Source organism: Mesoplodon densirostris, chromosome 3 (assembly GCF_025265405.1).
Source record: "Mesoplodon densirostris isolate mMesDen1 chromosome 3, mMesDen1 primary haplotype, whole genome shotgun sequence".
In the NCBI taxonomy this organism is placed as follows: Eukaryota; Metazoa; Chordata; class Mammalia; order Artiodactyla; family Ziphiidae; genus Mesoplodon; species Mesoplodon densirostris.
The window spans coordinates 114,498,651-114,522,180 of record NC_082663.1 but is presented as its reverse complement, the minus strand read 5'-3'; the positions used below and the strand labels follow the sequence as shown (position 1 = coordinate 114,522,180).

The 23,530-nt window shown below is 53.4% G+C and overlaps 1 protein-coding gene across 8 annotated transcripts in view; it reads right to left on the bottom strand.

Annotated features, from left to right (window-relative positions):
* Positions 1-23,530, bottom strand: part of JADE2 (jade family PHD finger 2) — a 48,002-nt gene that overhangs the window by 6,105 nt on the left and 18,367 nt on the right. For 7 of the 8 annotated variants that reach the window (XM_060093363.1, XM_060093366.1, XM_060093362.1 and 4 more), the window contains 6 exons: positions 18,064-18,221; positions 13,722-13,882; positions 12,835-13,046; positions 11,415-11,582; positions 9,768-9,884; positions 8,052-8,516 (listed from right to left, as the gene is read on the bottom strand). In XM_060093363.1, coding sequence (XP_059949346.1) covers positions 8,052-8,516; positions 9,768-9,884; positions 11,415-11,582; positions 12,835-13,046; positions 13,722-13,882; positions 18,064-18,221 — 1,281 coding nt within the window. The remainder of the gene's footprint in view (positions 1-8,051; positions 8,517-9,767; positions 9,885-11,414; positions 11,583-12,834; positions 13,047-13,721; positions 13,883-18,063; positions 18,222-23,530) is intronic. The other variant, XM_060093368.1, reaches the window with a different exon arrangement.

The following is a 23,530-nucleotide window of genomic DNA, read 5'->3' as shown; positions in this document are numbered from 1 at the left end:
GGGTCACAGTCTCCAGCAGCTACAGGGACAGCTGGCCAGAAAGTGCGGAACTGGAATCCTGGGTCCCACCAGATTCTACCTCCAGCTGGGTTCCGTCTTCAAGGCTGAGTTCAGTCTTCATATCCTTAAACTGCCTGGGCATGACTTGAGAGTTCCAGAGCCCCTGCCTGTTGTCGTGACCATCACTTCTACTGCCCTGGGGTAGCCGTTATCAGATCTCTGCTGGCGTGGGCCTCCTCCTCTCCTTCCTGAGCCTAGTCGTGAAGGAGACCCCGGAACACCTGAACCAGGCTAGCGGGCCTCTGGAGAACAGGTTCTGCACGGACTCTCAGCAGCACTCCGCACTCCAGCCTAGACTGTGAACACCAGGCTCTCCTGTGGCCAGCACCTCCACAAGGGGCAGTCACCTGGCCCAGCCTGCCCTTGCTCCAGCTCACTGGCACTGTCTGACTTCCTCGCAGATCCTGGACTCCTCCCACACATCCCTAAGCACAGGCTTGTGTTGGGCCCTGGGCTCAGCTACGAGCAGTGCCACCAGGGCCCCTTTCTTCTGACAGCTTGCTGCCCAGCAGAGCAGAGAGATGCTGACCAAGTACTGACCCAGGCAGCCCTGACCCAGACTTGGGGGTGGTGAGAAGGTTCCCTGGAGAAAGGGGCAGATAGGCCAGGTGGGAGGTGATCACAGAGGGGCACAGGCTGAAGACAAGAACCCAGAGTAAGGCCAGGTAGGGGAGAGGAGAGCAAGGCCTTGTGGCTAGAGTGTCAGGCTCTGAGGCCTGACTGAGCCAGGTCAGGGGGAACTGTGGAGGCGCTTGGGTGGTGGTGGGGACCAGGGAGCAGGGATGTGTAAGTGCCGAGACCCAGGAGTCGTCCTTACGGACCCAGCCCCTCCTCATCTGCTCCACAGCTGATCCATCAGTACGTCCCATCAGTCCTTCCTGGTGAACTTTTTTCTTTTTGGCCACCCTGCACAGCCTGTGGGATCTTAGTTCCCCAACCAGGGATCGAAGCCGGGCCCATGGCAGTGAAAGTGCGGAGTCCTAACCACTGGACTGGAATACCACAGGGAATTCCCGTTCCTGGTGAACTTGACTCCCTCCCATCCCAACAGCTCCCTCCACCTCCTGGACACCCCCATCATCTTCACCTGGACGGCCAGCTGTTTTCACCTCTCTGCTATCCTGGAGCAATATTCTTGAAATACAAATGTAAATCTTAAAATGTAAATCCTCCTCCCCTTGAAACGTCCAATAGATTCTGCACTGGGTTGAATAGGGCCCTTTCCCAAAATTTATGTCCACCTGGAACCTTGGATGTAATTAGTTAAGATTACACTGGATATGAGTGAGCCCTAAATGCAATGACTAATGTCCTTATAAAAGGCCATGTGAAGACATATTGAGGGAATGCCATATGATGACAGAGACTGGAGTCATGGGTCTACAAGTCACAGAACAGCAAGGGTTGGCAGAAACCACCAGAAGCTAGGAGAGAGGTAAGGAGGATTTCAGCCTCAGAGCCTCTAGGAGGAATCAACCCTGCCAGCACCTTGATCTAGAATTTCTGGCCCCTAGAACTGTGAGAAAACAAATTTATGTTGTTTAAAGCCATGGAGTTTGTAGTACTTTGTTGCAGTAGCCCTAGGAAACAGATATAGTTTTCTTCCTGTCACACTTAAAAAAACCAGAGCCACAGCTCAGAGCCTTGCCCAATTTGACCTCCCACTGTCATCTCACAGTCTATGTCCCACAGTTCTCCAAGCTCCAGCTGCACTGCCCTCCAGTCCCCTTCTTTCTGTGTCCAGCCCACTTCTGCCTTGGGGCCTTGATATACATTCAACTCTTGGCCCCAAATGCTCTTCAGCCCTCTCTTCCCAAGGCTAGACCTCATCCTTCAGGTCTTGGCTCAATTATCACCTCCAGAGGGCATTCCTGTCCACCACATCTAAGCAGCCCAACCTTAGTCTCCTCATATCCTGGTTTCTTTCCTCCTGGCAGTCATGTGGCCAAGTACGCATGGGGACAGTAGGGATGAAGAGAGGTGGATGGATTCGTGGCTACTTTGGAGGCCTAAGAACAAACCATTCAATATTTCCAGCCTAAAAACAGATCAGCCAAGGTCTATTTCCTATTAAAATACAGATGTGGGGCTTCCCTGGTGGCGCAGTGGTTGAGAGCCCGCCTGCCGATGCAGGGGATACAGGTTCGTGCCCCGGTCCGGGAAGATCCCACATGCCGCGGAGCAGCTGGGCCCGTGAGCCATGGCCGCTGAGCCTGCGCCTCCGGAGCCTGTGCTCTGCAATGGGAGAGGCCACAGCAGTGAGAGGCCCGCGTACCGCAAAAAAAAAACAAAAACAAAAAAACAAAAAAAAACCAGATGTAGTTTTTCTTTCTTTCTTTCTTTCTTTCTTTCCTTTTTTTTAAAAAATCTTTTCGAAACACTAGAGCAAGGTTTCTCAAGGCAGGCTCAAATGAATTACTGGCCAAGATTACCCCCAAATCCCTGGGGTGGCTGGTTAAAAATACAGATTCCCAGGCTTGGGGGAATATCAAACTCTCTGGAGGCGGGGGCCCTCAAATATACATTTACATAGCACCATGGAACCTGAGAACTACTGTCCTAGGCCAAGGGCCTCCAAAGTGAGCTGCACGGGCTATTGATTTTGACAGCTCATCACAGTATAGGAAGAAAATATTAGAACTTCTAGTGTTTGGGGGTTTTTTTTGGTCCTATTAGAAAGTCTGATTAGGTTTGCTTTTATAATATACCATGGAAGATATAAATGAGATACTAAAAATACAATATATTGGAGGTAAATGCTCAATTTTCTTTCCATGATAAGAGTACATACATTACACAATCACTAATGTCTGGAGATCCCTGCTACGGAAGATTCTGTGAGAATCCCAATGGTGCCAACATTCTTTGGTTGGTACTTTGGTCACATTGTGACCCTTTATTCCCACTTCACCCTGGAATCATCAATTACTTCTGTAATTTCTCCCAAGATTCTTGGTAATATAGCTACATGTTACTGAATGTTATAAAATTCCTCTTCCATGATGGCTTTTGGGCAAAACTATAGATACCACCTTAGAAGCCCACCCAGGCTATCGGACTCCTTACATTGTTTTTTTCTTATTATAAAGACAAAATGTTCTCTTTAAAAAAAAAAAAAATCAAAGAGTACAAAAAAGAATCAAGTGGAAAAGTCCCCCTAAACTAGAGCAGGGATCAGTAATAAAAGCAGGTTCTACTTTTTGAAAAAATTGTTTTGATAACAGCAAGTTTTGCAAAGAGAACCTGGATGTGGGCTGAGGAGAGGAGAGGGGCAGGGAGGACTCCCAGCCAGTTATCTTGAGCTAGAATGGACCAGTGTAGGGGGCATTCATGGAGCCTGGGGAGGTTGTGGTGGGGACAGGGCATACTGGGCATGAGATGCTGCAGCTGGGGAGGGAGGTGCGGGCTAGAGCCAGCCTTCTGATGGGGAGTAAAGCTGTGGAGCAGACGCGCAACGAGAGGTCAGACCTAGTGTGGTGCATGATCACTGGGACCAAGGAGGACTCAGAGAGGGAGCAGAACTGGGGTGTTGGGGGGAATCTGGTCAGAGCATCCACAGGAAAAGTGTTTCAAGACCAAGGGCATGCTTGACTGTGGCAACCACTGCTGAGAAGGCTGGGGGATGAGGATGGAGAAACGGGAGATGGAGGCTGTAGGCGGCCCTGGTGGAAGGTTCTGGAATATGGTGGTGGCAGGAGCCTAGGCAGAGTGAGAAGCAAGGAAGTAAGAACAGTGAGGGATGACTGAAAAGGAGAGAGAGTAATGAGGGTGAGAAACCCATGACTTGGGGGACACGGGGAGGGAGGACTTGCTTTTGAAGATGGGAGAAGGTAAAATGAATTCGGACACTGGAGGAATCCTGGAGATGGAGAGGCGGTGAAGATAAGATAGATACTCCTGTGCTGCGGGGTGTGGGCTGCAAAGAGATCCCTGGGGGGCGGGGAGGGGAGGACATGGGAGAAAAGGGCAGAGAACGGGTACAGAGGGCACCACCGGGCAAGGAGTTGGAGGGTTCTGGTCTGAGGAACAGGAGGTGAGGTCTGCTAAGAGACGGGGGAGCCCTGAGGGAGGGGGGCAGGGGTGGAGACAGGTGGTAATGGGGGAGCCCAGAATGCTGCTGGCTAGTGTTCCACCAAGGCTGGCTGGCAGGCACCCTGGGGGGCTCACCTTCTCACTGCTATAGGATCGCTCCTGGTGGGCTGAGTGCCTCCTACTGGGTGAGGCTCTGCCCGGGGTGTGGTCTTTGCACAGGTGCAAGGGACTGGCAGTGAGTTAATGCCACATGGGGTGGAAGTGAAGAAAGCAGGGGGCAGTGAAGGAGGAACTGAGCAGGGAGAATGGGAGGCTGTGGTGAAGAAGGGGGATTGGGGATTCGGGGCTACTGACCCGAAACAGTTGGAGGGGGTGACAGGGTTTGAGTGGGTGGAGGGGCTAATGGGTTGGAAAAAACCCTAGAGTTGGGAGCCATGGGGTTGACGAGCTGGAGGCTGGAGGGCACGGCTGCCCGGGACAAGACAGGCTTTGGTGGGAGGTCAAGGAGACACAGCCCAGCAGTGAGGACAGAGTAACGGGGTGTGACAAGTGCCGAGGAAGCAGGTGGCGAGTGTGGGGAGGGCAGGACCTTCCTCTCCTGGAGAGAGCTACGGGGAGCTCCTACATGTCCATCCCCTGGGGCCTGTGTGTCTGAGAGCTGCCCCTGCCCTCTCGGCTCCTCTCAGGCCAGGTAAAACCTTCAATAAACTCCTGGTAACCAGATCCAGAGCCACAGGCAGTGAGGCCCCACGTAGCCCAAACTACCAGCACGGTTGCTAGGGGACACCAACCGGTGTTTGTTGGGCTGATCGCTGATCATCAGAGCTGCAAGTTTTTTGTCAGCTGTGAATAACTCTGGGAGGCTGCGGTGGCCGTGCCTTCCTGTGCCGCCTGCCACAGCTGAGGCCTAAGGCTGAAATTTTAGGAGAGCACATCTAGGCTGACCGTAAAATGGGATTTCATGCTGGTGGTAGCATGACCCCTGCTTCTCTCAGCAAAACTCCTGCCTTGGGAGGCACATCAATCAGGGAGGATGCATGATTCCTGGGCCTTAGCACTGGGCCTGCCCTTTCTGTCCTCCCTGGAGCCCGCCATCTGAGCAGCCCACCCTTCTAAGAGACAGAACAGCAACAATAACCACCACTAACAATGGACGGTAGTGTGCTAAGCTCTATCCCCCATCTTTCCTGGGATCTGAGGTCAGCTAGATCCTTATTCCCATTTTACAGGCAAGGAAACTGAAACTCAGGGAAGTAGAAACTATGACTCAGAAGGCACAAAGCTGGAAGTGCTGGAACTGAATGTAGACCCAGGCTACACACAGCCTCAGTCTCAACCCCTGCCTTGAATCCTCGATGGATCCAGCCCAAGCGGGCGTGGTGCCCAGAGACAGGCTGGATACTCTTGACTGTTGGCACAGGGTCATGGTCAGAGACTGGGCCTGCTGGCCAGGCCACTAACAGTCATGGGTCTTTGCAGGAAGCCTCCCCCATGGCACAGTTCTCGGCCCTGTTCACTCACTCGAGTCACCAACGCATGGCCGTGAAAAGATCTGAGGCTGGACTGGAGGGGGTCAACTGGCGCATGGCTGTATGACTTCCTCTCCTCAGCCTGCCAGGGCTGTGCACTCCCTGGCCTTGCACTCAGCTGGTGCCCTTCAGCCCAGCCTGGAGGCTGCTGGAGAAGCAGCATTTTGACAGGGCCCTCCTGAGCCCTAAGAAGCTGCACAGACTCCAAGGCTGGCCCTGCCTCCTCTTGCTGGGGAAGAGTGGACCAACTCACACCTGACTTTGGAGGGCTTTGTGCCTCAACCAAAGGGGTCTGTGAGGCACAGACCCAGGAGCCCCAGAGCTACCTCAGTATCCTAGCCCATGACAACCTCAGCCCCTGGCTTCACCTGTACCAGTTGACAATGGGGTCGAGAGGTCGGGGGACTGATAAGGGGGTACTTTTGCCCAGGAAATGTACAGAATAGAGAATAAGCCAACAACTCTCTGACAAACTCCTCCCCTATTCAGGCCCCAATTCAACTCGACTCTAGAAAACTCACATTCCTCCAAGGCTTTCTGCACCTCTCTGAGCCCACCTTCCCCATCTGTTCCTTAAGGAGGGCACTATCAACCTCTCATCTCTTTTTCCAGGATGATGGTTCAATAGGTGAGCCCGTCCCCTGACCTCTCCACGCAGCCTAGCCAGGGCCAGACACGTGGGCTGAGCAACACAGACCAGGGAGGTCAGACGTGATAAGTCGTTTGGAAACAGGAGGGCTAAAAGCAGGGTGTCTGTACTCAAGATCCTGGGGGTGGAGACTCGAGGGTGGCCTGAGGACAAGTGTGGAAGCAGCTTTGGTCTCAGAAGGATTTGTACCTGATGGCCCTGGTAGACAGTAGGCTGGGCTACCCAGGAAGCAGTGACTGCAGCGTAGGTGGCCCTGCTCTCTGTCCTGGCTGGAGCCGTGGACATTTGGTGATCCCCCTGCCCCCTACCTTCTGACCTGGTGGCAGGCTGGCTGCCAGGCAGTAAGCTCCCTCCCAGGCCAACAGGGTCATTTCCACGTGACCAGGCCTCAGGGCAGATGCGTGGGGTGCAGGAGGGTGGAGAAGCCGGGTCCAGTTTCAGAGCCTCCACCTCCATGCCCCCCTGCCCCGCCCCGCCCAGCCCACAGCACAACATCTGCTGAACTGCTCTAACCATATTCTACAGACTCGCCAACTGAGACACGCCTAAGCAAAGCAGCTTGCCTTAAGTCACACAAAGCCCCCTTGATGCTTCCACCCCGGCTGTTTCCCAGCATGGCCTGGGCAGCGGGCGGGCATGTGAGTCTGTGTCCCCCTGACGTGACCCCTCATACTCCGAATCCTAGAACTGAGTGTCCCCCAGAGGAGAGGCCAGAACAGCACCTGGGGTTCAGAGGACTGGATCAAGGACTTGGGACACCCTGCTTCATCCTTGGGGTGCCCCCAACTTGGGGGGTGGTACTTTATCAGCTGGAGGAGTCAGGGGAGGGGTACCAAAAAAGCCAAGTTCGAGGGCACACTCCACAGAAGGCAGGACTCTTTTCCCTTCTTTCTGGGAGGAACAGCAGGCGTTAGAGGCTTTGGGGGGCCTCCATGCTCTAGGAAAGCAACTCTCACTGGTCCCCAACCTCCACGGCCCAGCCCAAAACCGAGGTGTCTGCACATCTTCCTCATCTCACTCAGCCCCCAAAGCGATGCGCCTGGACCAAAGCAAGATCACCTGCCTCCCAGGGCACAGCTGAGGGCTTCTGGCCAACCCACTCACTCCATCTGGGCCCTATGATTCCACCTCCAGGGTGAGCATTTGGAATCTGCAGCCACAGCAGGAGAGTCCCCACTTAAAACACTTCGGCAGCTTCCAGACACACTTTGGTCCACCCACCCAGCCCCATCCTTCCACTCCACACAGGCCGCAGCTGGTCTCCAGCCCGTGCCTCTGCTCACACTGTTCCCTCTATCCAGCACCCCCAGGCGCTGCACTCTCACCTGTCTTCCCTGCTTTGGCCCAGAACGTGCTTATTACACTGATTCAACTCACTGGTGATTCCCAGCTCCTCCCCTGCCTCCGACTCTAAGCAAAGCGCATGTGTTGGGACCAGGCAGGGCCCACAGAGACCACCAGGAGTCAGAAGCTTGGGTCCTTGCCCCAGCCCTGGTGTTTCCCAGCCTCACAGTCCTGGCAGGGGCCCCACCCTTCACCAGGCCTGCAAAAGGGCTGGGACGAGAGGGACTCAGAGACCCCAGAGCTGGATCCTCCCCTGTTCTACAAACTCTCAGTTACCCCAACCCTGTCTGAGACCCCGAGGCCCTCGGCGCCTTGGCCAGAGCTCACAATGTGAATCCTGGTGAACCATGGCTGCTCCAGGGCAGCAAGGGAGGGGTGGAAAGGCCTCCTGGGTTGCCCACCGGGCAGGCGGGTTGGGGGGCGGCAGGGGGACTCACTCTCTCCAGGTCCTGCCGCAGGTGCGTGAAGAGCTTCAGGCGGCGATAGAGGACGTCCTGCTCCTGCTGGGCCAGGTTGTCCACCTCATCGGTCTTGGGCGTCAGCAGTGGCTGGTTGGCGTTGGCTTTCCTCTTCAGCTTCCAGTACTGGAAGATGAAGTCGACCAGCGCCTCAGCCAGGTCCAGGCGCTCAGCCACCTCGGCTGGCTCCACCAGCTCATAGAAGTCTTCCTCCAGCTGCTGCAGCCGTTGCTTACGTAGGGTCACCTTCTCCAGGTCCTCACTGGCTGGGCTGGGCTCCACGGGTTCGGACGTGGTTTCACCCCGTGGGCCCCCATCACTGTGCTCCTGGCAGAATGACTTGAACTTGACCTCGTCGTTGTCTGCTAATATAGTCCTCATTTCCAGGCTGTGGTCAAAGGCGCATGTGACGTGGAATGCCGTGACGCAGGAAGGCATGGAACACTGGAGGGAGAGGAAGGGCAGCGTGAGGTATGAAGGGAGCCCTGGTGGGAGGGAAGAAGAATGTGGGGCATCCCCTAGGGTTACACTGAGAATGCAGAACGCTGGTGAGACCCTAAACAAAATGGCACGGGCTGCCAACATCCTGCAGGTTGTGGAGGGAGTCACGGAAGATGGGAAGGGGAGCTCTGGGGGAGCTGGACAGCATCATATACCCTGGTGAAGTCAACAGTCAGATGACTGACAACCCCTCTGGGGACAAGCTGCACTTCTGTGTGGACAATGACTTTGGATCTGAGGCATCAAAAGAAAGAGGCTGTGGATGGGTCCCTGCCTCTACTCCTGCAGTGTTATCTAAGATGGGGAGTTGTGCCCCTCCCTTGTCCTCTGGGAAGAGGGGCTGGAGTTGGGTCCCTTCCTTCTTCTCCTGTCCAGGCAGTTAGGGACAACTCAGGGCCTGAGTTACCTGGGATGATGGCTGTGGGCAGCTGACAACTGTTTCAGCAATAACCCATCGAAATATTAGTGGCCGTTTACGCTGCACTCACAAACCGTTCTGAAAGTCTTATAAATGGGTGGAGGTACATCTAGTGTTTACAAGGACAACTGTTCCTGAAGAGACAAGGGAGAGAAAGGATGACCCTCCCACTTCCCAACCTATAGGCCAGGAGCATCAATATCACATGGGAGCTCGCTAGAAATATGCAAATTCTCAGCCCCACCTACAGATCTACAGAATCAGGACCTCTGGGGGGTAGGCCAAGCAATCTGTGTTTTAACAGGTCCTCTGGGTAATACTGATACGCCCTAGAATTTGGGAACCGTTACTGTCAACAAACTAACACAGCCCTGCCCTGTGTAGGGAGAGCCTGTTAGCTTAGTTGGAGGAAAAGTTTGATTCTTACCCCTCTCCCATGTCAAGTTTGACATCAGAAGAGAGGTCAGTGTATTTACTAAGCCCACAGACCCTTGCTCTTGGGGAAAGCCCCCTCAGTACTGTAACAGGGTGGTGAGCCTGGCTCCCCAGGCCTGTGCCCCATGCCTAGTGGAACTAGGGATGGAGGAGTGCCCGGCAGGTGGGGTGCTGGCTCTGGTCCCTGTCCCAGGCACATAAGTGCTTCTGTCTGTAGCACCATGGGGCAGGTGGAGGGTGCTGGCAGTGGCCTGTTTTACAGGGTGTCCCAGACACAACCCTCTCTGTAGCTGGCTCCTACATGGGCTCCCGGGCAGCAGCGGGGTGAAGGGGCTGTGTACCTGGATGCAGGTGCCCGTGCACTCCTTGCAGAGGCTGCAGGACAGAGCCCAGCGGCTGGCTGGGATATGCGAGATCTTGGTGATGGGCTCCATCTTCTCGGGGCACCCGATGCTGACCTGGGGCAGGACACAGGGAGCTGCATCAGGCCTCTCATCCCCAGCCTGCCTCCAGGGGTCACCTAAATGGGGGGCCTGTCTGCTGAAACCAGGCGGTGGGCAGACACTGCAGTGGGAGATTCCCAAGTCCTTCCTGACTTCCCAAGTTGACCATGTTGTGAGTGTTAGTGTGGGCTCCATAGCGGCTAGGCTTAAACTGTGACTGGGAGAGTGTGCTTCCGTGTGTGTAACTGACTGAGTGTATGTGTGCCTGTGACTATGTGAGTCTCAAGACAGAGATGCTTCCATGTGCAGATGAGTACATGAGAGAGTACATGAGATGAGTACATGTGCAGATGAGAGAGGTCCCCCTCTCTTCTGTACCTCAGGCCTTTGTTAATAGCATCTTCAGAGTTCTTATTAGAACTTGAATTTATTTTACTTATTTTTCTGGGTGGTGACTATAGGTCCCCATGGTAGGATCTCTTCTTGGGGACCTCCAGGGCTTTCCTGGCCAAGGGGGATGTGCCTTTGTTTAGCCCCTCCTATGGGAACAGGGCTATAACCATGCTCATCTCCTGGGCACAGCCCACTCCTCAGCCCCAGAGGCAGGGTACATTTGCCTTCCTACTGCTCATGCCTGAGGAGGGAAAAAGGGCCCCTGTCCAGAGATCCTGAACCAAAGAGCCCCCATGGTGGGTCCTTGTTGATCCTCTGTGTCCCTGCTGTGCCCAGACCAGGTATACTCAGAGGTAGTCCCAGACTTCAAGATGCTGATGTGGCAGCACGTGACTATCGCTGACATAACCACTATGACCACAGAAACCTGTGATGTGGGTCCCAGCGAGGACTTTCAGACTGCGAGCCCAGGAAGGGGAGGGGCCACCTGCTGACAGGGCCACCTGGCTTGCTTCCGGGCACAGGCAGCATTGGAGTGGGGCCTCATTCTGGGTCAGGGCGCACAGCAGGGAGAGGGCTGAAACGCCAGCGAATGTCAGCATTTCACATTTCAAATAAGACAGGAGCCCAGGGCCTCTGCTAATTCACTGTGGGCTCAGCCCATAGTCCATGGTCCCCCCCCTAGACTCAGACCTGGGCGCATCCCCCCATTCTAGCCACAGCCCTACTCTCCAATTTTAATCAGGCTCCCCACCTGATTTCCTTTTAGGTCATGTGGCTTATTTTCATTTTAAAAAAAGCACTTGACTGGTTGGGACTACCGCCTAGATTTGGGTAGACCCACAACCTGCATTCCCCTGGAGTCGGCTGCCTGACTTCTGTCCAGCTTTCACACCTCCACCTGGATCCCCCAGTGGCTCATAATCCCATTTTCCCATGGAAACAGCCACCCAAATTCTGCCTAGGTCCATGGGTAAAGCTCCCTGTGGGCTGCTGCCTGAGCTCTTCCCAGGCTCAACACCTGAGATCCACCATTTAACGTGGCCCATCACCTTCTTCTCCTAGTGCTCTGCCGTCGGGGTTCTGAGTTCTGTTCAGACCCACTTCCCCACGGCTGTGCCCCAGGGCCGCCCCAGCCCCACATCTGCCCACCTCAGGGATCCACAGAGCGCAGCTGACGTGCACCCACTTGGTCCCACTTCTAGTGGGCTTCAAGGCTCCTCCTCGCTTGGGGCAGAGCAGGCACTTCGGCTGGACACCCAGGGCACACGTCCGGCACAACCAGCTGCCCGTGGGCACCTTGAGGATCCCGTAGCATGCCTGGGGAAAGAGCAGGGTGGTCACAGGTCAGAGGCATTGGCCAATCTGCATCTGGTCAGCATTCGGCTACAAACAGTCCAAGTCCCAGCCCAAGCCAGGAGCTACAGAGTGACACTGCTACTCATCTCGGCCAAAGAGATCTCCTAAGGGACTATAACGCAAGGGCTCCAGGGATTGTCTTTGCGTGGGTTGTGCATTGAAATTTCACCATCTCACAGTCCTCTGTGAAAGGGCTCAGCTCTGCCCTCTGCTGGGAGGACAGTCACTTCAGCAGAGGTTCCTCATCAGTGATGGATTTCAGGGGCATCCATGAACTCCCTTAAATTGAATACAAATCTGGGTATGTAAGCTGCCTGAGGACAAGGCCCAGAGATTTCATCTTTTTTCACAGGGATCTGTGATTGGGCACCCTTCTGGTAATGCCTAGGGCTTATGGACCTAAGAACTGCTGGGTATAAGGGACATAGATGATTGAGGAGGGTGGCGCACTGCCTACCAACCTGCCAGCCAGGTGAAGCCCTTTTAAGCTCCCTGGGTGCTATTCCAGCAGAAGTGGGTAAGGGAGGGCCTCAACGTTAGGGCCAGAGTGGGCCCACTGGGTTCCAGTCAGGTCTTCCACATCTTCTACAAACAAGGCCCAGAGATGCCCCAGACCTATAGCCTTGGGGCCCAAGATCAAGAGGGGAGCCTAGTCAGGCGGCACCTGGTTTTTAATACCAATACTGTTAACAAACACGAACAACTCCTACTATACCATTCTAACCAAATGACTCATAGTAAGGAACTTAATCCTCACAACAACTTACTTTTATTTATACTTGAGGAAACGGAGGCTCAGAGAGATTAAGAAACTAACCCCCAAATCCAATAGCTTGCACAGGGCAGAGCCATGGTTTGAAACCAGGTGGCCTGTCTCCAGGCTCTGCCCTGGATCACTGCACTGTGCTGCCTCACTGTAAGTGCAGGATGGTGAGGGTGGGGTGGCTGCTCAGTGGGGAGAATCTGAGGGAGGCCGGCAGGACAGGACAGAAAGACCATCCAATGGGCGTTACTCCAATCTGGCTGAGGGGGCTGAGCCGAGGGGCCCTGGGTATCCCTGGCACCACGGGCGCTCGCGCCATTCCCTTCCACCCCCTTGCCCTCCTTCCTAGGGGCCCGTGCCCACAGTGCTGCTGCACCCCTACAGCCAGGGTGACCGGGTCAGGCAGAGGCCTGCCCGCACAGCATGGTGACGGCAATGGGGACTGCCTACCTGGTGCACGCAGACGTTGCATTTGTCGCAGAAGACCATCTCGTTGCCATCTTCGCCCTCGGGAGAGCGGCACACGTCACAGACGACGTCCTCATCATACTCGATGCCCAGCCCCTCCTGCGTCTCGATGGCCCGCGCCATGTTCTGGTGGCACAGAGTCTCCAGCTCCTCCAGTACGCGCTCGAGCGTCAGTTCATCCAGCTCTGGCCTCTCTGTGAGGACAGCAGGGCAGGGTGTCAGGAGCCTGGCCTCTTGGGGCAGATGTACAGGAGGGTTTCCACCCATTCACCGGTTGCACTATCTTGGGACCCCAGCTCCACGGTCCAAAAACTGACTGCGCTGGACCACGCAACCTCAAAGGCCCCCGAGGCCTGGTGTGGTGTTGTGACCTCAGACCCTGCTTGTGACCACACACGTGCTTGTGTACACACAGATACCATGGAAGTGTCTCTGGGATGCAGCCGGCTCCGTGGGGAACCCACTGCTCGAGCTATGTGAATGGGGGGACCTGGGAAGGTGGCTGAATATGGCAGAGCTGGCCCTTCTTGGGACATGGTGGGCCCCAGCCAGAAGGCCCATACCAACTGACCCTGGCCCCATTTGTAATCCTAGACTCCTAGCGCTCACTCAATCTTCATGCAACAGTCACACTTACTACAATATTCCCCCAAACTGTGTAAATGACATGCTATTATTGCCTCCACATCTGAGAGCTACAGAAATTGAAGCACAGTAATCAGTAATGCAGCAGGGACTTTCCCCCCAGACCTGTGTAGTGCCAAAGCCCAGTGATGGCCACTGCCCTTCTGAGGGTGAGGATGCTGGGGTTTAGAAGAAAACCCTCCTTGGCCTGCCCCCACCCCATTCTCAGCTGGCGGGTCACCTACCCATCTCCCTGAGCTCCGAGTTGATGAGTTCCAGCCAGTAGGCGTCAATCTCGTCCAGGTCATAGCGGCTGCCCCCTGGCCAATCAGGCTGGGAGCCCTCACCAAGTTCGGAGCCGCTAGGGGACACCTGGGTAGGGGGGCCTTCCAATGGTGGAAGAATCCTAGGAAATCAAGAGAAGGTGTGAGGGGAGGGTGCCCTCAGCCTGCTACTCTTGCTGGGTCTGGGGGCCTTTAGTAAGTTGGCCAGACTGGCTGAGGAGCTAGTGGGCAAGTGAGGTGTGAGACTTTGATGCCGAGCAGGGCCCACCTCCTTCCATTCCCTCCTCCCACCTGCCCACCCTGCAGAGGCTGTAGGAGGCATTCCAAGTGCTGTCCTGGGCAATGTCCAGTGCCAGCCACTTTGGGACCAGGGGGATAGAGCCAGCTGGCCTCCAGGTCCTTCAGCATACCCCTCAAAGCTGGGGAGAGGCCAGGGATTGTTCCCAGGCCCTCACAAGCTCTGGCCCCTCCTCCACCAATAACCTCAGGGGCACTGAGGCCAGGGCTCCTCTGGGGTGAAGAGGATGTACCTGCTACAGTCTCAGGGTCACACTCCAGGTCAGCCCACCCTCAGGCCATGGCTCTGCCTCTGAGGTAGCTTGGAAGTGCCCTGACTGCAGGGTGAGGTCTCCAAGCCCAGCTCCACCACTTAACGTGTGACTCTGGGTAAGCCACTTAACTTCTCTGTGCCCCAGAAAATGGGCTAATGATAACAGCGCCTACCTTCTATAGTTGGCATGAGGATTAAATGGATGAATACATGTAGAGCTCTTAGAACTGTGCCTGGCATGTAGTAAGCACTATATGTGTGTGAGTATGTATTTTAAGATATACACTTTGCTTCTTCTGAAATGGAATATGAGGGTGTTTTGCCTTGGGAGAGCACAGCTTCCTCTCTTGGATCAGCTGTGTGCTGCCCCTCGGTTCCTGATGCCAGTTCAGAATGCCAGCTCTTCCCACCCCCTACCAGTTGCCATGGTTATTGCTGCGGAGCCTGGCCTCCATCTGGCCAGCCCTGCCAGGGCTGAGAGGCCCCTTACTTGCCCGAGAGGCCTCCTGGGGTCGAAGGCAGGGCTGCCAGGGGCTGTGACTCAGCGCCGACTGGGGAGGAGAAGGCAGGGCTCTGGATGCACAGACGTGGCTCAGCTGTGGGGAGGGCTCCTGGGCGCCAGGAAATGCCCCGGTGTCAGCAAGGGGGGCAGGAAGGATGAAGGAGACAGGGAGGCAGAATGGCCTCCAGGCAGGAGGGAGGCCCAGAGGAGACTGAGGGAGACAAGGAGAAAGGGAAAGGGCCTGGCACCACCTTTTCCCACACAAGATGCCCAGATTAAGGAAGGTCTTAGGCAAAGATAATGACGGGATGCCCACCGCCCCCCAGATCATTTCAAATAGAAGGAATATTAGTACTCTTGGTCCTACAAAATTCTGCCTTTCCTCATGAGGCTCTTATTTAAATTAACATATTCTTTGAAAAACACCGTAATTTTGCCATGACCCTGCTTTGTTTGTGCCCCCAGCATATGCTTAGCTGGGGTTTTGGATAACTCTTGCCCGAATGCCCACCACCTACTGGCATAACTACCCACACTTGTGTGCTCAGTCAGCTGCCACCTGGCCAGACCTCTTGGGGCCAAGATCACATTCCTTTCTCTGGGAAGCTGAGGTTAAAGGGCTCACAACAAAAAAGGCATTTCCTGTACTTCCTGGGGCTCTCATCTTCATCTGTTTGGCCTCTTCTGGCTCTGACTGTGGAGGAAACACTCCTATCAAGGGTGGACAGACCTTACCCTAGGCCAAGGCCTCAGTCTCAGCTGCAGCCAGTAAGACCGAGGTCAGCTGGGAGGAGGTGGATGGCTGGGCTGGGATCTGGAAAAGGGGAGGGCTCTCTACTCCAGGAGACCAGACAGACACCAGAGGATGGTTTTGCCCTGAGCTGAGTCTTTTGGCCACACCGAGGGAGCAGTGTAGGCCCTCCCTCAGTTCATGATCTGAGAGTGAGAGGTTCTCATTATCCAGAGAAGTTTCAGACCATGAGGTGCGCAGACCTGCTCAAGGGCCAGGGAGGCCTGGGCAAGGAGGGAGGGATGGAGGGAGCCAGGGTAGCAGCAGGGGAGGGCAGAGTCAGCAAGCCAGGGTGATCAGGGCATAAGACTCTCTTTGGGCCACACAGGGGCAACCCAGGGCTTGTTCCCGTGGCCTGTGTTTTCCCGGCCCAGCCCACAAAGCCCTGGCGGCGGTCAGGCAGGGAATTCCCCAGAATTTCCTGACTTCCTCATCTGTAGAATGGGGGCAGCAATATGCCCTTTAGAGGGCCAATATGATAATTAAATGAGAAGATGAGTGTAACAGGCTCAGCATAGCAAGTTCTCAGGAACAGAGTTCCTGTAACAATTCTGAGCATGATGGCTGCCATGCTGGCTTCCAGATGAGGGCTGTGCAGTGGAAGGCACCCCAGAAGATGCAGGGACCAGGCTGGAGGGAGACAGGGAAAGATGGGGCATAGAGATACCTCCACGAGAGCATCCCTCCCCCTCCAGTCTATCCTCTCCAAAGAGTATGGATAGTCCAGGAGTGCCTGGCTCCTGTCAGCCTAGAGCAGCCATGTGTATGCGGGGAATGTACCTAGTAGAGCCAGAGCTGTCTGAACACATGCTCTCGTCTTGATGTCAACAGGTAAAACACCAACTGAAGCCAAGCTACTGGTGTGGAGGCATCTGCAAGTAATTACCCAGGCTGGCAGATGTTTCTGGAACCACCTGACATTGACACCAAGGACAGAGGATAGACTGCTGGGCTGAGCCTCATCAGGACTCACTCCTCTCTGCCCAGCTGGTGGCCCACCCCTCTGCCTCATTATCCTGGGCCCTTGGCATGTGAATTCTCATTTAATCCTCACCACCACAGTATCAGGCATGTACTGTTTTTAGACCCATTTTACAGAGAAGGAAACAGGTTCAAAGAGGTCAGTAACAGTCCTTCAGTCTGCAGAGGTGAGGGTGCGAAACTGGCTAGGAGGCTGACCCACGTTTTTGGCCCTGGGCAGAGGATGTGGAGAATACATTCTTTCTCTAAATCCCACATACACTCCTGTCCAGAGAGGCCTGGAGCTTCCCTGATTCTCAGAGGGCTGAAGACAAGAGCTGGTAGGCATTCAGCCCTTGGGAGCCCAGGAGGCTGAGCACTGCCCAACACCCAATCCTCACTGAGCACCGAGTGAGGCTTAAGAGTCTGCTTCGCCTCTGTAATCCCATGCCCAGCATAGGCCTGGCATCAGGCAGGCATTGGGTGTCTGTGAGCCAGTCATAGGTGTGGCTGCCAGGAAGCAACAGTGCCAATGTCAAGGGAGGTGACAGCTGAGATCTTTGCCCCAGGCCTGGTCAAAATGAGCCTAAGTGAGAGCCACAGGGCTGCCAAGGCCGGGAATGAACTGCCAATAACACAAGCTGCCCAGCCCAGGCAAGCTGGTGGGCAGAGGAGGCCAGGACAGTAGGCCCCTGTGTCTCAAGACATGACTTGGAGGGTTTCCCAGGGTGCAGAAAGAAGCACTTGGCTGAACTCTGTCACTGGATGCAAGGCTTACAGCCACAAGGCCACCTCCCGACAAGAGCACCAGGAGTCTCTCTGACCTACAAGAGCAGAAGGCACCGAAGCCCAAAGAGGACTCATCCCTGACCCAACCCTGGCCCAGCCCTGGCAGGAGGGCCTCCTCAGAGTCTGGTCATAGTAACTGCTTCGTGAACATCTGATGTGTGTGCCAGGCACTGGATTCCCTCCTGCTAAGAACTCCTTCAAAAGGTTGAAGAAGTCAAGAGCATGGCTTATCCCTATCTTAAGGAGTAGTTAAAAGCCTGGAGATTTCCCTGAGAAGATCCTCTGGTGGGACCCAGTTTGGATCGACATCAAGCTAATCCATGGCCAGTTTTCACTGAGTGCTCACGTGTGCCAGGTCCTGTGTCCAGGACCTTCCATGCATTGTTCCTCTACATCATCTCGACCACTGCATGGGGCAGGTGCTATTGTTATCACTCCCATTTTACGCGTAAGGAAACGGACACCCAGGGAGATGACATTTCTGGCCCAAGGTCGCACTGAATAGGACGGGCAATTTGAACCCAGGCTGTCTGGCTCCAGAGCTGCGCCCAAGCTCAAACTCTTGGCCTGCAGTATTTCTGGAACACTGCAATGTTTTTTAGGGCAAAAGAATCTAAGAATAGAGAAACACTAGAAAGGAATCCCTTGACTGGTCCTAGCCTCCCCTTCATCCCCTGCCCATGGCCCCCCTGGCCTGGGCTTCCCGGCTCACCTCACCACGGGCTCTGGAATGGCCTCTGCCCCGGCAGGCACCTGCACACCTTTCTCCCATTCCTGTCGCCATGGGTCTGCCAGGATATAGTAGTCATCCGGGCTGAGCTGGTATGAGTCTGGAATCTTCATGGCTGTGATCAAGTCTGTCCGGAAAACCTGTGGGAGCAAAGGTGGAGAGAGAATGGCTTCAGATTGCCTCAGTGTGATCTGCTTCACAGGCCAGGGCAGGAAAAGGCAAATGCAGAAAGCCCACTCACTCAAAAATAAGTACAAGAATGTACAAAAGCATGTACAAAACGTACATAAGGACAAAAGCAATAAGTACAAGAATGCATCTTCTCTGAACCCAGCACAGTGCTTTGCACACAGAAGATCTTCAATAAATGTGTTGGACTGAATTTATGTGCTCTGACCTGCTCCAGGACAGAATTTGAGTGCTGGACAGTAGTGGACCTCAGAGAGAAGAGGAAAGACTTGCTGAGGAAAGCAAAAACAGTGAGGAAAAATCAGACGGCAGAAAGGCTTCTGTGAATGCAATACTGCCGTGAAGTGACTGTTCAGAAATTTCTGCTGAAGATTCAAAGTTATGTTTGCTGTTGCTACCACAGTCACAAGTGTCAAAGAGTCCAGGCAACTACGTGCCAGGGCCTCATGCAGATAGCTGAGGGAGAGCCCAGGGTTTGGGGCAGCCCAGAGAACAGCCTCTCATGGGTCAGCGTCTCCATGGTCTCTCAAGAACAAGGATATGGTGATGGCCTCTATGGGGAAAAAACCTAAAGGAGAGTGGATATATGTCTATGTATAACTGGTTCACTTTGCTGAACGCCTGAAACTGACATAACATTGTAAGTCGGCTCTACTTCGATAAAAATGAAAAAACAAAACAAAACAAACAAAAATAAGTATACCATGAGCCCTGCTCGGTGGGAGCTCTGAAGTACCATTCTCTGTTTGTGATGCGGTAGGAGGAGTGTGTTGAATTCCTTCTCAATCAAGCCCATCCAAATTCCCTCAGGGCTAAGCCATGAGTGGACGCACCCTCATGCTTTGGTTTTCTTTTGAGCACCTGCTCACTCGGGGGGAAACAGCTCTTCCCACATTCTGTCTGTTGCCCCCACCCCAGAGCAACCTCCAAGGCAAGCCTCAGTGGCAGTGGCAGTGCCTCACCTGCCCTGGCTGCTCGGCCTCACTGGGTCCTCCACAGAGGGCTGCTGTAGGACCTGGTGGCAGCACCGGGCACTGTGTGACTTGCTTTGGTACCAACTTTCCCAGTGATCATCACATGAGAATCACAAGTTAAAGGAGAGTTCACATTGTGGAGAGAAGAGAAACCACTTCAAGGAGTCCTCCAGGCCTCAGACCCAGCTCCAAGCCCACTCCCCTCCCCGGAAGAATCAGCATCCACTGGCCTTCCAGAGGCTCGTGACAAGCCATTCAGTGGTAATCTCTGCCTGCAGGAGGCCCCACCCGCTGGCTGTGTGTCTCACTTGAATCTAGGGCTGTAACCACAAGGAAACAACTGAAATGGGGGCACCAAGGGGGCTCAAGGCAGCATCTTGCAGAAAACTAATTAATGTCTGCATCTAGCTAGAGAGGGCTCTGGCTTGCAAAAGGTCAAGTTTCTTGAAGACTCTATTTGCCAATATAATTTAATTGTTAAGACTAACACCCTAACATTTAATTAGGGTGCCAGTGTGAAAAAATTAAAATGAGATTACGATTAAATGCTAATTAAACAGAAGATGAAATGTGCAAAGATTTCACAGCCCTGATAATTTGCATATCTTATTAGCAAGTAGCAGGACGGCTGATAGAAGAACACAAACTCAGGTACTGGGTGCTTCTGTGGTATCCTTCGGCACCTCCCTTTGCTGGCTGGGGCTGGGTTATTTCCCTCTGGGGCCCAGTATAGGACCTGGTGGGGGTAAACTGAACCCACAGTGGACTGGTGACTGTCTCAAAGTTCTCCCAACCCTGGCAAGCCACGTGGTACGACATCTAATGCCCTGTTGCTCTGATGCCAAAAGGAACCGCCCAACAGTGAAAGCCTGTCATCTTGCACCGGAAATCAACCATTCAAGAGCCAAGTGTCACTGTGTGCCCCTCCAAAAAGGCACAGGTGAGTTTGAAAGCTCTTGCTGTTCCCTGATCCTGGGCTGTAGTTTAAATGTCACCTCTGAGGGATCACCCTGATCACCCTGACTCAGGGCCGCCAACCACCCGACAGAGCCACTTTCCAGCCCATCATTCTACCTCATGTCTCAGTACTTATACTCCTGAAAATTAACTGGTGTATGCATGTTGCTTGCTTCTTGTCATCTCTCTTGCCACACCTGTCCTATTCTCTGCAACATTCTCAATGCCTGGCAGAGTGACTGGCACATAGTAGGTGCTCAATAAATAGTGACTGAGTGATGATTAAATGAATGAATGACTAAAAGGGCCCTTCAGGGCCCCCAGCTGGCTCCTTGGCAATGCTTTTTGAACCCCCATGAACAGGTGATACACATCATGGATATATCCAGAGCTGAAATAACCCAAGCATGTGGACTGAGTGGAGCAAGAGGCAGCCCTAGTCTGTAAGGCACAGACAGAGTGCCAAGCCACACCAGCGGGGGGAGAGGTGGCCCTGACCTAGGAACAGGCTTGGCATTGAGAACTCAAGAGCTGGAAGGGATCCCGTGCTCAATTCAGTCAGGGAGATTCAGGAGAGGGAGGGAGGGAGAGAGAGAGAGAGAGAGAGAGAGAGAGAGAGAGAGAGAGAGAGAGAGAGAGAGAAAAAGAGTCCAGTCCCAAAAGAGTCGCAAGTTTCATCTGCGGTCACTCAGGCAGCAGGGGGCAGACTGGACACCAGTGGCCCTTTTGGGCAGAGGACTGAAGGAAGCACAGGAAGGGCAGCACTACCTTAATGGTACCAGTCAACACTTAAAGAGCACTGTGTGCCCAGCACCAGTCTAATGGCTGTTCTTGAATTATTAGTCCCTATACCAACTCTGTGAGGTGGGTGCTACCATCATCCCTATTTTCCAGTTGAGAAACCCGGGACTCAGGTTAGTTTAATAACCTACACAAGGTCCTTCATGTTGGAAGTGGCAAAGGAACCCCGATAGACAACACCGGAGCCATTCAGCACCCCTGCACAGCCCCAGCCCGTCTTGGCCACCGGCTCATTGCCAATGCCCTTGAGTTAACCCTAAGCCAAATCAAGTGGTTTCCCCAAGGGCTGGAATATGCAAATCAGACAGTGACCTTCGCAAGTTCCAAGTTCTCCAGTAGCTTTCTACTGTCTTCCCACTGCCCTCAGGCTGAGCTGCAGAGTCTACCGGGCCCCACGGCCACAAGGATGCACAGGTAGTCTCCCTCCCAAGTACTCTTCACCCTTGGCACATGAGAGGACCCTGCTGGGACACTCTTCTCCCTGCCAAAGTGGGAGCAGCCTGTTTCACGCTTAGGGTATTAGTCCAGCCCACATCTGCTCTGGGAAGCCTTCCCTGATGCCAGGCTGAGTTCTGGGCTCCTCTGAACTTCCACAGCCCCTGTACTGGAATCTCCTCGTCTCTTGCTGCAGCAGTGCACGCAGGACCTGACACATGCTAGGTGCTAACTAAGGGTAAACTACTCAAGAGCCTCCCATGGATCTGCTACCACCTTTCTGGGTAGCCGCCCAAGGCTACAGCTCAGTACTCTGTACCTTCCAAAGGAACCCCTGTACATTCATATGAAACCTGTCCACAAATACGGCAACCCAAACATCTTTCTGTTTTGAACTGCCAACGGTTAGGCTTAAAAAAAGGCTCGATTATTCTCCTAAAATGCCTCTGAATTATTTATGAAAACTAAATAAGGAATAAAATGGACACTGATGAACTGGAGGCCTTGCCATGGCAAGGAAGGTGGAAGCTGGAAAACAAGCAATTTTCTAAGAATGTGAATGTTTACTATTTTTCTCTTTTGGCAGAAATTAACAAATCGTCTTTAAAGGTCTGCTGCCTAGCAACCAAGTTCTGCTGAGCTGCCTGGGAGGTGTTCATTGTAGCTTCTTCAAACAGTATGAAGAATGTTTAAAGGTCTAAAACTCTAATCTAGTAACCAATGTGAGTGCCAGAGGTGCCAACGCAGCTCTGAAGGGAGCTGAAGACCCTGCTCTGCCCAGATGCGGGGAAACTGCACGTGGCTTGCCCTCTGGCTCCTTTTCCCAAGACTGAAGACCACAAGCATTGAAAAGTCGATCGAGCTTTCTGTACCGATTTCCCCAGAAGAACCAAAAACGGGCTATGCCAGAAAGCATGTCATGTCTGGAGTCTGACATGATGTCCAAAAGCAAATAAAAACAATGACAACAGGCAACTTTCACTCTGCTGTGCTCAGAGTTTCTGTATATGATCACAAGATTTATGAATGTTATTTGAACATTTCATCCTGGGACCTTAGTTTCTGCTTCCTTTTCTCAAGGGTGAAGTATTATATCATAGTGTATTTCAGACCAAGAGGCACAAGGGGAAGTTCAGTCACTTAAGGAAAAGCTCCAACACCTATCATATTACAGAATATGATTATCTGTGTAATTGTTTGTTTCATGTCCATCTCCTCTAATAGTCAAGCTGAGAGAGGCAGAGACTGCATGTGTCGTGCTTATCATTGTGCCTGTTTGTGGCACAGTGCCTGGCACATAGCAGGTACTCAAGAAATGCTTGTGGAACAAGTGAGTGAGTAAATGAATGAACGCCAGGATTGGTCTGAAGTATGACTAAACTCTGAAACTTCCTGTCCTGTCCTCCTAGCAGGGAGAGTACAGACAGAGGGCTGGCCCAAAGCATTCTTCCAGGTGGAACTCAGGAACTGGTCTTGGTCACTGTTCCAAAGCCAATGAAAATGGTTTTGGCCAGGACTGCCTCTCCTTGACTCTGTCCACATCAAACGTCCCAATGCAAAGCTAGGAGTGCCCCCTCCCTCTAATCTCCCAAAGGATGTTTGACAGTCTGTTCTGAAAGAGCCAAGTAAAATTACGACCGGTACCTCATTTGAAATCACAGTTTTTTTCTGAGCACCTCATCTCATTAGAAAGAACAGCTAATAGTGAAAAGTGATGGCCCTGTTATAGTATGCCAGGTGCTGTGTTAAACGCTATATATATACAATCTCACCCAATTCACATTACTCCCACTTTACAGATGTGGAGACCAAGACTCAGAGAGGTTAAACCACTTGCCTAAGGTCTGCACTGTCCTTTAACCAAAGTAATGCTGCCTGCAAACCAGTCAGCTATTTCTTCTTTTAAAAAAATCTCTTTCTTGGGCTGGAAACTGATAAAGAGTATCTCAGCCAAGAGCATACGTAGATACTTAAAATTAGGCCTAAAACACCAGAGAAGGGCTCTGGAAATAGCCTCCCAGTCCCATTCAAGCTACCACTAGGCTAATTTGGTCAGACATTTACACACACACACACACACACACACATACACA